The 12,828-nt window shown below is 38.2% G+C and overlaps 1 protein-coding gene across 1 annotated transcript in view; it reads right to left on the reverse strand.

Moving 5' to 3' along the window:
• Positions 1–389: 389 nt before the first annotated feature.
• NXPH1 (neurexophilin 1) overlaps positions 390–12,828 on the reverse strand; it is a gene marked incomplete at both ends in the record, with an annotated part of 137,091 nt that continues 124,652 nt past the window's right edge. Inside the window, one exon of the mRNA XM_082331377.1 lies at positions 390–1,151. Coding sequence (XP_082187503.1) covers positions 390–1,151 — 762 coding nt within the window. The remainder of the gene's footprint in view (positions 1,152–12,828) is intronic.

The raw sequence follows: 12,828 nt of genomic DNA on the forward strand, positions 1-12,828 counted from the left end.
AAGAGATTTCCATAACAGTCTGCATTAGAAACCATTCTCTGTCTAGTTAATCCATTTTGCTTGATGATAGGTTATCCTGAAACCTTAGATACCAGACAACGAAAGCTCTCTTAACAGGAATCTCAATAGATGTGAGCTGAAAAGAGTGTGTGTCTCTGTACGGTTTTATTTCAAATCCATAGTGATTTACAACTAGATTGATACATGGAGCTGACTGGGCAAAAATTACATTAGATTGTTTTCCACTAACATATTTGCAGCCATTTGACATCAGCAGCAGTGGGTAGACACATTCCAGGCAATAGATGTGGCCTTCCTCCTTGAGGTTACAGCCCTGTCATATGACCTCTTTTATTCCCCAGGCTTCAGTCTCAGACACTTGTTGGTCTTCACCCTGATGGGAAGTAGGGTGTGTCACTGTGGTAGTTGTAATCAGGACACACCTTCTGTACTAGTTTATAATCTGTACTATAAAAGGAAATGTAAATACAGATTACTTTAAAGGGCTTGGAGCAGAGCCATGACACATGGCTCTGGGTCTGCTCCTGATAACAGGTTTTTGAAGGGTCATAGTTGCAGAGTGTGTTCTTGGTAGCCTTGTCAACCTTTTCATACTCGATTCGACAGTTAAAGGACTTGGAATCTTTGGCATCAATCACTGTCTGTTGTGCCAAGTCAAATTCCACTATTTTTGTAGGGGGCACTAGGCTCACAGATACATTCCCTTGACCAGTGGAGTTATGCCTGAAGTAAACACTAAATGTCCCATTGCCATGGTCAACGATTTTCCCCGTTATTAACAGATTTAGCTTCACAGTCTTGATGTTGGAATGAAAATCGCCCCAGCCAAACATTTTCTTAAATTTCCCAGTCTTGACGATGGGCCGTCTCTTTGCTCTGGGCCGAGGCTCTTGTAGGTCTGTGGAGTTCCTCAGCCAGTCCCAGAGATCTTGCTCAGAATAAGTTTCTGGGGCATCATATCGCAGGTCCAAATCTGTATCATTTTCCTTTCCACGAAAAGTCTGTGACAGAAGTCGGCTGATGGACAAGTCTTTGCTACTTTCTGTCCATATGTGTTTTAGTGTGGATTTGGAGCTTCCTGATTTTAGAAGTTCTGTTTTTCCTCCATTTGTTAAATTTGCACAGGTAACCTGAAAAAGAAAGAAGGGAAGAAGAAAGAAAAGATATATTGAGATATGTAATACAAACCCCATCATTCCCACCTGAGAACAAAATGATCAGATTTCAAAATCATAGGGAATTTTTTTTTGATAAATTAAATTATATCTTTGTATTCAGTAAAACAAAACAGAAATGTCTATTTTCCTCTTATTTCCAAGCAGTTATTACTTAATTCTTCTTTGCCAGTCTTTTACACTGGCCCTCAGATTTAATCCCAGTCATTCACTTTATTCTTCAGCCTGAAAACCACTTCTGTTATGATGCCTGTAAGTGATGAGTATGTAATGAAGTACTGCAAAAACTAAGATACACAGCCATGTCATCACCAGTCTGTATGTGGCTTTCACTGGCCATTTCTGATCTCAGAGTGAAGTACTCTTGCTTGAATGTTCTCTCTGCAAAGTGACTGTGTCTTCCACCATCAGTCACATTCTTTTATTTTTGCTGCCCCTGGAGGCCACTGTCAGGGTGTTGTCTTGGTGGTGCCAGCCTGACCATGTTCAGAGTCCGTGTCATTATAAATCTAATAATAGTAATATAATTTCCCTACTCCTTTTATGAGTACACATTGGTCTGTGTTCTTGACTGGGACCTTCAGTCACAACTACAATATAAGTAAAAGAATAATGAAGATTTTAATGAGTTTTGCGTTGACAACTGTGCATACTGTGTGCTGTACCTCATTTAATGCAAGAGGAGTCAGTCTTTTCTTATAGTCCCTTACAGATTAGCTACTGATTTGCCTTGTCTGTATCTAGTATGACACACATTTCTCCTTCCTCACTTCACTTCTTTTTTCACACCTTCCTCCCCAAACCAAAAAGTGATCTGTGCAAGATAGAAAGCCATTTTTGTATTTGCAAGAAAAATAGGGCCACCAATTTAAAAGTAGTAATAAAAAAATCCTGAAAAATCACATTTTTAAAAAAGAAAAAATCTTGCACCAAGTTCCTACAAAACCATAAACTTCAGACATAGATTTTCACATAATTTAGTGTCAGAGCAATTTGTCTTATTTATATTTTTTTTTCTTTGCCTTAATTGTGTGGAAAACAGAGAACAGATGCAGCCTCACAGCTGCCTAACATGCAGCCCTGGTAGAAAGCTCTGACAGAGAATAGCAGGGAGGGCTGGAACTGGCAGGGGGCAGCAGGTGAGTGGGAAGGGACTGACAACACCCTTAGTCCCATTCCCCCTAAAAATTCACACCAGACACACTGCCACATTTTGTAACATTTGGACTGCTCTGAAGAGGCCATCAAGCTTCTTATTTCCCTTTTCATGGCTACATAGGAGATTCTGAATATGCCTGTTTTACTCCTCTCTGTTCTGGCACTGATTTATGTGTTCCTATCATACTTGCAGTTATGTCTTTCTCTTCACTTAAAAATGAATTGAGTGTATTCCCAACCCAGGAAACCCACTGGAAACCAGCTAGTATTTAAATCATGGCCCCTCCCTACTGGTAGAACTGGAGGTATATGTCACGGAGGATATCTATCACAGCATGGCCTTTTCATTTCCTAACGATCATGGAATTGAAGCATGCTTTCATTAACTTCAGTATTTTTTCAAGGTCAGTTGAAGGCACATACATAAAATCAGTCTAAATTGTCTTAATACACTGATCACATAGGAGGTATGCCCCCAGCCTTTTACAGTAAACAAATAGGTAAATAAATCTGTCACATCCCACACTATACCTCCCCAGTGCATTTCAGGTTGGTGGGCCAGTAAGGGTAATAGATAAAATATGGGTTTTACTTAGGATTGTGCCAAAGAGATTACTTCCTCCTCTTTTGAATGGAAGGAAGGATTAAAACACAGACTACCATTTTGATAAGCAGTTTGTAGCTGCATCTTAGCATCAACACAGTGAGCCAGGAGAGAAGCTGTAATGAAATGCACTGATGGTGCACTGGTTAATGAAGCAGCAATGAAGATGTCACAGGGAGAGACTCAGAATATAATTTTGCTGTGGCATATGGGGAAGGAGTGCAAAATAAGAAGAGAAATGTGGTTAAAAGAAAAAATGTGCCTGTCTAGCATGAATCTGTCAACCTGCTATGAATCTAAGCAGTTAGCTAGCAGAGCTAGTATACCTGCAATCTGTAGGTAGGATACAGATTGCTTACCAGTATATTTTTCTTTGCTCACAGCTTGTTTTTCCTTTGTTTTCCCTTCTACATCCGATGATTTCCATTTCATAGGATTACACTACAAGTTTCATCTAAGAAGATGTAACAGTATAAAAACCTTTTAAAGGGAAGGTCTCTTTTTCAGATGTATAAAACTGAACACCAAGGAAAGGAAGCAGGTATTTTCTGAAATAGTTGCTGACAGATCCAATACTTGTGGTTTTTTATGAAAACCAGTATATTTCATCGAAATGGATGATTCAGATTCCACGCATGTTATACTGCTTCATACCTGATCTAACAAATACAATTGATCGTTACTGTCATCGATTTTGTAATACCTGAAAGACTTCTGGTCATGCGGTTTGCCCCAAGACCTCTGTTTGTGATTTTCAATGGGGGCAACTGGCTGCATTTATGATTAAAGGCCTGAACCTGCCCTCCCTAGTCAACTGTCTGTGTAAGCGCTAGAAAAAACAGCCCACAAGGGTTAATAAAAAAGCTCTAGAATTCACTGTTCTTCACTAACATTTTCCAGCCTACTGCTTTTTCATATACTGTTAGTATACTATGTGCTATAGAAAGTAGCTATATGTATCCTCAGAGACCCACACACCCAATAATACAGAGCATTGCTGTGTAATAGAATTTCTGCAAATGCAGCAGTTATTTTCACATGAACTAATCCACAATTGTCTTCTGTCTCTCTTCTTTCCAACCACAAGGCTGCAATAATACAGGAAAGATCATGCAAATCCATGAGATTTTGCACTTAGTAGTGTGAAAACCAGCTTACTGAAACATAGACCTGTTTTAGCAGTGCATGAAAAAAGAGCCAATTTAAAATGGCTAATGGAGAGCTAAAACACCGGGCAGCTCAAATTCTATGGTGGTTTTTTTGTCCTCTTCTTTGAGTATATTTGCACATAATTCAGAAACTTGCATCCTCTACCTTATCAATAAGTTCACTATAACCAGAATTGCTGCCTTTTTCACAGCCAAGTGCCACTCCTAGGCGAAACATTGAAAAGTTTTGCCCACTTGTACAGGGCCTGGCTAGGGAAGAGTTAATTTTCTTCAGAGCAGTTCATATGGTGCTGTGGTTTAGAATTTTGCCCCAAACCCTGGTAACACACTAATGTTCTAGCTCTTGCTGAAGATTGTTTGCATAGCATCAAGGCCTTCCCTGTTTCTCTCTCGGCCCCTCAAGTGAATAGATTGAGGGGATGCGCAACAGGTTGGGAAGGGACACAACTGAGCAGACGACCTGAACTAACCAAAGAGATATTCCCTACCATATAACATCATGTTTAGCAATTAAAAGGAAAAGATGGGGTTTTAGGAGGGGTTAGCCATCTTTTGATCAGGAACTGGCTGGGCATCGCTCTACCCATGGGAGGTGGTGAGTGTTGCCTTTGCATGACTTGTTTTGTTTTGTTTTCTTCTCTCTTTTTCCCCTTATTCTTCATTTATTAAACTTTTTTTTATCTTGACCCCCAAATTTTCTTGCTTTTATTCTTCCTTTCCTCTTCCCCTGTCCCACTGGGGGAGGGTGGAAAGTGAGCAAGGAGCTGTGTGGTGCTTAGCTGTCCACGGGGGTTAACCCACAACACCACTACAGTGCAATATATCCGTGTTGCAAAAGGGCTGAGGAGGGGGATTTCCTCTGTGACTGCATAGCTAGAAGTGGTTTTGAACGATTATGACGTCAGCAGTGTCTGTATCGAACAAAAGCAAGGAGCAAAAAGATTTAGAAATGTTTTTCCAATGCTACAAATGTCAGTGGAAAAGCACTCAGTAAGCACGGCAGACTGACCTTTTTGTTCCAGTCTTGTACTTTTAATGGAAAGTACAAATTTCCACTACCTAGTAAAGTTTACTGATATCAAAAAGGTACAAGGAGCTGACTGCCTGGTAACTCTTTTCCAGCGGATAATGACAAATTGTTATTCCATTTCTGCTGCTGCTTCTAGGAAGGAGCAAAGACAGTGATTTCACTGGGAACAATATCCCAAAGTGTCATTAAAAAAGGCACAGGAATTGATCTGTGATTCAGTTTTTACTCCATTCATTCTGTATCCTCCTTTTTGAGGGTGAAGAATTTTTTATTATGAAGTTTAACATCATTAAATGTATTTTAATGAATAAGTGTAGTTCATTTAGGACTTCCCAAAGGATAGGCAATTTATTTGTCTCAGAAATTTTGGAGTTCTCTGTCAAGACACGGAGCCTTGAATGCTTTCTCAGGTCAAACCTGAACATTTGGAGCAGAGAAAACAAAGTTGGAAAGGGATCTCAGGAAGCCATGAAGGCCTCAAGTGGTGATTTAAGATCTCTTATCAGTGTAAAATCAACCATAGGTATATTAACATTAATTTAAGACTGATCAATTTGAGATTTAAAAAAATAATCATTCAAAGAGGTACAGAATGCCTCTTGATTTCTCACTCTTTTCCTTCTATTCTAGCTCTATTACAGTTCATTACCTATAATTACAGTATTGGTTTAGAAATTATGTATTTATTCCTCTGAATGTATGACTACTTGAGGGCAAATGAAAATGTAAACAAACAATCTAATACTCAAGGTAGAAAAATCTCTCTCTTCAGGTAAATAACTAATCAAAACCAAGATTGTTTTTGCTGGCATAACACTATAAGAATTTGGCAGCACTGTGTTTGCATACGCTCTGTATACAAGGATTCAGAATTTTCTTTCCTCGGTCAGATATCTCAGATACAGCATGGGCAGGAGAGTACTGGTGGACATAACTATAAGCTGGACTATTATTAAGGCAGGACAGCACTCAGAAAATTTTTTCTGGATCCAGTTTCCTCTCATTAAGCCTGTTTACATAATGGGTGGAGGAAAATCTGGACCTTGTTTACTATGCTACTTCCATCAATTTTTCTTTCTATACCTGTCTACACACTGTACAAAGTTACTGGTGGCATGGAAATATTTTATTCAGTGAATAATTTCCAGACAAGTCAAAGCCAATATTCCACAGAAATTTGACCATAAACAAAGAAACTGAGAATGAAAGTTAATGGAGACATGATTATAACAGGGGGGAGTAAAACACAGAAAACACTTGCACCTGTTACAAACCCATACTTTGGAAAGAGAGGACAAACATGGAAAACCAGACACATTAATATTTCACATAAACAGACCTCTCTGGTTTTAACTTACAAGCCCTTTTGCTACATGACATCGAAAGAATAAGCATGTGGATTGGTTGATCAAAAAATGCAAACTCAGATGAATCTGACAAATGGAACAGTAAATCATCATCTGCTGTGACAAATGAGAACACAGAAGTGGCTATGCAGGATCAGACCAAAGACTCATTTAGAAAAACGTCCTGTCTCCAATAGCAGCTATAAGAGATGCCTGGAGAAGAGTGAGAATGTGGCAATCATATGATAGTTTCCTAATTTTTTCCCAGCTGTCAAATATTTCTAGTTTCCTCTGCTAGATATGGTTTCTGTATATATGTTTTCCGTTTCAGTAACTCTCAGTAGACCACTCTTCTGTGCATTTGCCCACTCTCCCCTGACCCTTTGTAACCTCCATAGCATCCTTCAGCAATGAGTTCCACAGCTCTGTTCCCTCTTACTGTTTGTTTTGAACTTGGCTCCTGACACTTTCTTTGGAGAACCGTTCGTTCTCCAGATGGAAAATTCAGTCTCTATCCACATTTCCCATGCTACACTTTGCTGCTACACTTTACATATTTATTCTACAAATATCAGTGAGTGGAAAATTTGATGATTTCTAGCTACATAAAGAAGCCTACTTCTAGACCACCAGTACAAGCCTCAGCTATACCTATTCATAGTGGTAAACAAATATTGATCACTTCTCCTGCCTTGAGTACCAGCCTCCTGGGTCACAGGAATAATTCCTTGCACAGAAGCCATTCTATACTTTTGAATTTCCTTTGGTTCCTTCTCTGAGCCTCCTCAGTTCTACTCTCAGTCCTGTCTTTAAGATGAGGAGCCCAGAATGGCACACAATATTCAAGATGTGGCAGAACCATGGTCTTTTATGGTGATCACTCCTTTTTTCTCTGCTAATTCATAGTATTTTATTTGATTTTGATCACTAATGAGCACTGAAATGATGTTTGCATGGAACTGTCATAACACCAAAATTTCATCCGATTTATATATGAAGCTGGGATTTATTTTTTCCCCATGTGTTACATTATTACATTTATTACCACAGAATTTCATTCCTTAATTTAGTGCCTATTTACTAATTCTGATAAGATCTTTCTGCCATTCCTCACTGTTGGCTCTTTTCTACTCTGAAATATTTTGTGTCATCAACAAGCTTTCTCACTCACCTTTCCTAGGTCATTTACAAATATGCTGAACAGCATAGGTCCCTGCACAGAGCCCTACAGAATTCATATGGTGATCTCCTTCCATTACTGACCATAGAAAGAGAAGCATCTGAAGTTTTCAACAATATTCTGTAAAGCAATCACTTGGGACCCTTTACTTAAGCATAAAAAAACCCATACTTTTTTGTCACACAAACTAGAGGGAAGGTAAAAATTTTTTACTGTCTTTAAGTTAGGAAATTGAACTTAATATGCACTGTTACTGCAGTTTTTGTGTAGATCTACCTTAGGGTTCATACAGATCAACTTAATACTATAAACTTTGCTAAGCTCAGCTTTAAATTCTCTGTTTTTCTTGTTTTAATCTATGAACTATTGTGCTTGTTCAAAATGGCCCTTGTTAGAAAGAAAATATGGCTACCTGAGCTTTTTTCATCATTCATACAACAGAGGTTATGCAAGACCAGAAGCTAATATAAATTCAGCTCACGACAGCTGATATAAATTCAGTGAAATTTAACATCATTGAAATTAGAGTGCCTATATCAGTTGATATCTGTTTGAGATCTTACTAAGAATCAAAGACTAATCAGAAAATTTGTACCCACAGAAAGATGAGGGCACTAATAAAACAGTAGAGACACTGCTTTGTTTAGAGACATTATAATTCTTAACAGCTGTTGATCATAAACTATTAAGATATTGCAGTGGACTGTTCTGCAAAAGAAAAATAATTAGCGTAAGTTACAGTTTCACAGTGCTCTACACAATGTAAGTTGCCTGTTATAAATAAGTCTGAAAACAAGCAAGCTTCAAATAACTTTCAGGAGATGCAATAAAACACCTTCCATGGTTAATTTCCAATGAGAATACTTAAGAATTACTATGTCAAATTTTGCTTTAGAGTCTCCTCTCCCTTGCATTCATGTTGACTGTGGGCTAAGCTGTGACACTGACACAAGCCCTGTGAATGTTAACAGGCTGATGAAAGAACATGGCAGCCTGCCATCACATATTAGGAAAGAGTCAGAACATGTTCTGTGCCAGCCCAGTCCATGATCTAGCGTGGGAATCACCTCACTCACCTGTAATGCAGGTCTTAGGTCTAAATTATTCATCTAGGCTTATTCCATAATCAATAGGGAGAGAGAAACAGAATGAACTACCTCCTCTGTCTCCATTAGCTATTGATGAACCTTCAAGGATTGAATAAATGCTCTTCATCTAGATGCCTAAGGGTAAGCAAGAAAAATCTGACCTATGGTACAAAGTTTGCCCTGGAGAGAACACCATGGAGAGAACACAAAGGCTGCAGGCTGGAAGCAGGACAATGATTGCTCTATCTAAATGCTTTCTGAAATGCTGTAGTCATGTTCAAGTCCACTGCTCCCTATGCATCTGCAAGCATGCTCAAACTTATGCTGTGTTACTCATACAGCAAGGTGTACAGACGTGCTACTATTGCTCCTTCTTTCTTTTAGATAAAGGAGAATTCCCATATTGAGGTTTTCTTTTGGAACCAGTGTAGCTTTGTACTATTCTGTTATCTTTTGGGTTTGACTTAATCATACAAATAATTTTCACCAGTATTTAGAATCTGAGAAACAACTATTCTTGAGGCTGTTTTGTTCACTAGTGACTAGAAAAAATGTTTAGTAAGCAGGCTTTTAAAAAGTGTTTAGTCATCTAAAGATACAGATAGGCACTTGAAATCAATCAGACTTAGACTGTAATTGTGGAGACATTTCTTCAGGAAGTAGTGCCCTAACTGGTATTTTTCTCCTTTTTCTTTGCTTCGCCCTGCCAGTGCTGCCCTCTCAGCTGTGGCAGTACAGCTCTTTGTAAGAACCTAGGACTTTCTTTTTCCTTTCACAAACTTTCAGAGTGGAAATCAGACTCAGAATTAAACATCCAGGCTCCTCTAAGTGCCTGGAAAAAGCTGGAAACTTTGAACCAGGAACCAAAACCACAGATCCACAGCAGGAAGCCATGAAAAGCCAGTCCTAAGAAATGTTCCACTGTTTTCCTGGAAATCAGGGGTGAAGACAGGTACTGCTGTCACTCTTGTCTTTCAAAGAAGGAATCTCATTGTTTTTCCTTCAAAAAGGTAGCTCCTAGAGAAAAAGGAAGTGACTGCAACTGAGAATTTAGTTTAAGAGCTTGAGAACATTAACAAGTCAAACCAAAAATCCACCTAGTCCTGTACAATGTATCCAACAATTGCTAAAAGTTTATTTTTGTCAAAGAATCCAAAATCAGGGAAAGAATATACTACTTCTACCAGAAAATCTTTCCCATCTTCAAACCTTTGCAGATCAAATACTTCTTAAGCTGGATTTCTGGCTATGAATTTAATCATCTTTAACAAATATCACTTACAAGAACTTGCCTGTCTCTGAAACTTTCAGTATCTGAAACACCCTGCAACCAGTAGTTCCAGCTCTTAACTTTAGACTTTCTGAGGAACCCTCTCCTCCTGTTTGTTTGAACAAGTCACCTCCTAGCTTCATTTAATGCCACCTAAACTCTTGTCCAGCAGACCACAAAAAAATCTAGCAAAGCAACAGCGTTTTTCCTGTGGGGTTCAGGCAGAAGCTTGGTGCCTGGATGCTCAGGCCAAGCAGAGCTGTAAAAATTTATGGCTGGCATCAGGGGAGCTTCCAGGACAAAACAAAAAGGAGGTGGTGTCTGAGTTACAGGTAATTCCAGAACTAGGCAGCTCCAAAGATGGTAGTAAAGGGGCAGCGTAAAACTGTGTTTCTGGAATACATAGGAAATATGTGGAGTCTTTCGGCTCAATTTATGGGCCAAATCCTGACCCATCACTAAAGTCAGTTGTAAAAATCCTAGAGGAGCAGAGGGATGAATATAGTGTTGTATTATCTAGTTTGTTTTCATTTTCTTGCCTAGTTAAGGCAAAATGGAAGGTATTTGGTTTGTAAAACATCAGTTCTCTTTCAATTTAGAAAACATTATACTATCCCATATAATAATCTGTGAACTGAAGGACCAAATGAGTTAGTTACAATACTCTGTGAAAATCTTCACATTACAATTTTACAGCTTTCTGCTTTTTGCCTTAGAAGTGCAGGAATTCAGCCCAAATATTTCTAACAGTGGAGATGCAAGTGAATTTATAAAGGTTTGGGAAAGGACTGAAATATAACTGTATGAAATATCCTATTAACTCTTGCCCTACGTTTTACATTTTTAGAAAGAATTTAAACTAAACTCTTGGAGCCTGCTGCCTATGTTGTCATTAAAGATTTTTTACTTCAGTGGATTATGACTTTTGAAAATTCACCCCATCTCCATTCAGCAGGGGATTAAACTTCCATGGAATAAATTACAGTGGGTTAAAAATGTCTAACAGAGTTTTAAGACCCCTGTATTATACCAGTAACACAGAGTGCTGTTAACTTTGAAATGAAAGTCTAGCTAGGTAAATAAACTTTGTCAAGGATCTATTGTTCTCGATCCACATTCCTATAAGCCTTCTTTTATTAATATTGGTTTGCCATTTTTTGCATACATGTAGAAAGTAATATTAAAGAAAATTAGTTTTTATATGAAAGGCCACAGAGCAACATTTTAATCAAAATTTGCACTCTAGTTTGCTTTACACATAACACACTGAAGAAAATGCCCATTTTCATATGGCTAGACATAGCTTCTGAAGAAGGTGAAAAAGACCATAATGTGTTCACACTGGTTAAAAAGAGGATTTCCCAGTACTATACAATGGACAAAGCCACTGTGCACTATTAACATGCTCTATTAATATTACTCATTTTCTAGATACAGTTTCCAATCACCTACTCTTAATCTAAAACTTTAATAAAATTAAAATACTTCCACATTTTACTCAAATATTTAGTTGCTACTGTGTCTTATACTGTATTTTTCCAAAGAAAAGCATTAGAATGTTGATACAGCTGAGTCACTTTCCACATAGATATTCATGGGTGCATTCTAGAAACCTGAATTTGAACAAAGATGTCTCAGAGATTTAACTCGCACTGATGTTGGCGGAGTGTACATTTCCACAGAAAGAAATTGTATATCTGTATGAGATGTTGCGAAATACAAAAAAGGGCTTGCACACGTATATGAAATTCTATTGCAAAAGTACCGATTCCTTTCATAAAAATCGCGTGTTGTTCACTATGAATTATCCATTTATTACAAACAGATGAATACTTCAGGAAAGGCATTTTAAAAGCACAGAGGAAGCCATTCCACAGTCCAACAGGAATTTGGCATGTCCCTACTAACTTTTATGCCTTCATCTTCACCCTATGCTCTTGCCAGATATGCATACTGACTTCTCAGAAGTCTTCTGTGATCACAAAGACAACAAGGTTTTTGTCTCTTTGAATTTCAACAAGAAGCATCAATATATTCCCTTTCTAATTGTATTTGTTTAATAGACGTTGATCATTCATTCATTCATTCTGTCAATGGACATCAAAATCTATTAAAATTCATCCCTGAAGAAAGAGGTGTGTTTCTTTAATGTTGTTCTGGTAAGGAAGGGGGAGATTAGACAGCTATTCTATTGCAAGGGTACTCAATTTTTATTGATATTTTCTTGGTGGTTTTGTCAAGGTCTGCTAATTCATATAGGGGTCTGCTCAGAAGTAAGCAGCACATGGGCACTGGCTCTGCTGGACAAGCCAAGTGCTGCATGTTGCTTTCCTGACTATGACATACGTAACCACGTTGCAATGCTCCCAAAGTGCAGAGATGTCAAAGAAATACAGATTGTCCTATTGGAAACTAGGAATACTCTACACCAATTTCTCTACCTCTTGTAAACTAGTAATATTCATTCAGTATGGTACTTCTTTGCAGTGATTATCCCTGAACTTGCACAGACCAGTTTTTAGGCCTATGGTACCTTTCTGAGTCTATCCAGACGTTGTGAGGGAACCTAGCACAGCCAAACAAAACAGAATAGAGTACCCAACAGAAAATCAGCATTGTCTGTGCCTGATAGTAGTCTTGTATTTTCTTCCTGCAATAGTATCACACCTAATTAAAAGTGAAAATTAATAGCTAGCAGGATTAATCAAATTCCATATGCAAATATCTGGCTCATGAGAGCCATGGTCCAATTGCTAGTACTATCACTAAGGTCATTAATTTAAATTG

The sequence above is a fragment of the Platalea leucorodia genome, assembly GCF_965183815.1.
Source record: "Platalea leucorodia genome assembly, chromosome: 1".
In the NCBI taxonomy this organism is placed as follows: Eukaryota; Metazoa; Chordata; class Aves; order Pelecaniformes; family Threskiornithidae; genus Platalea; species Platalea leucorodia.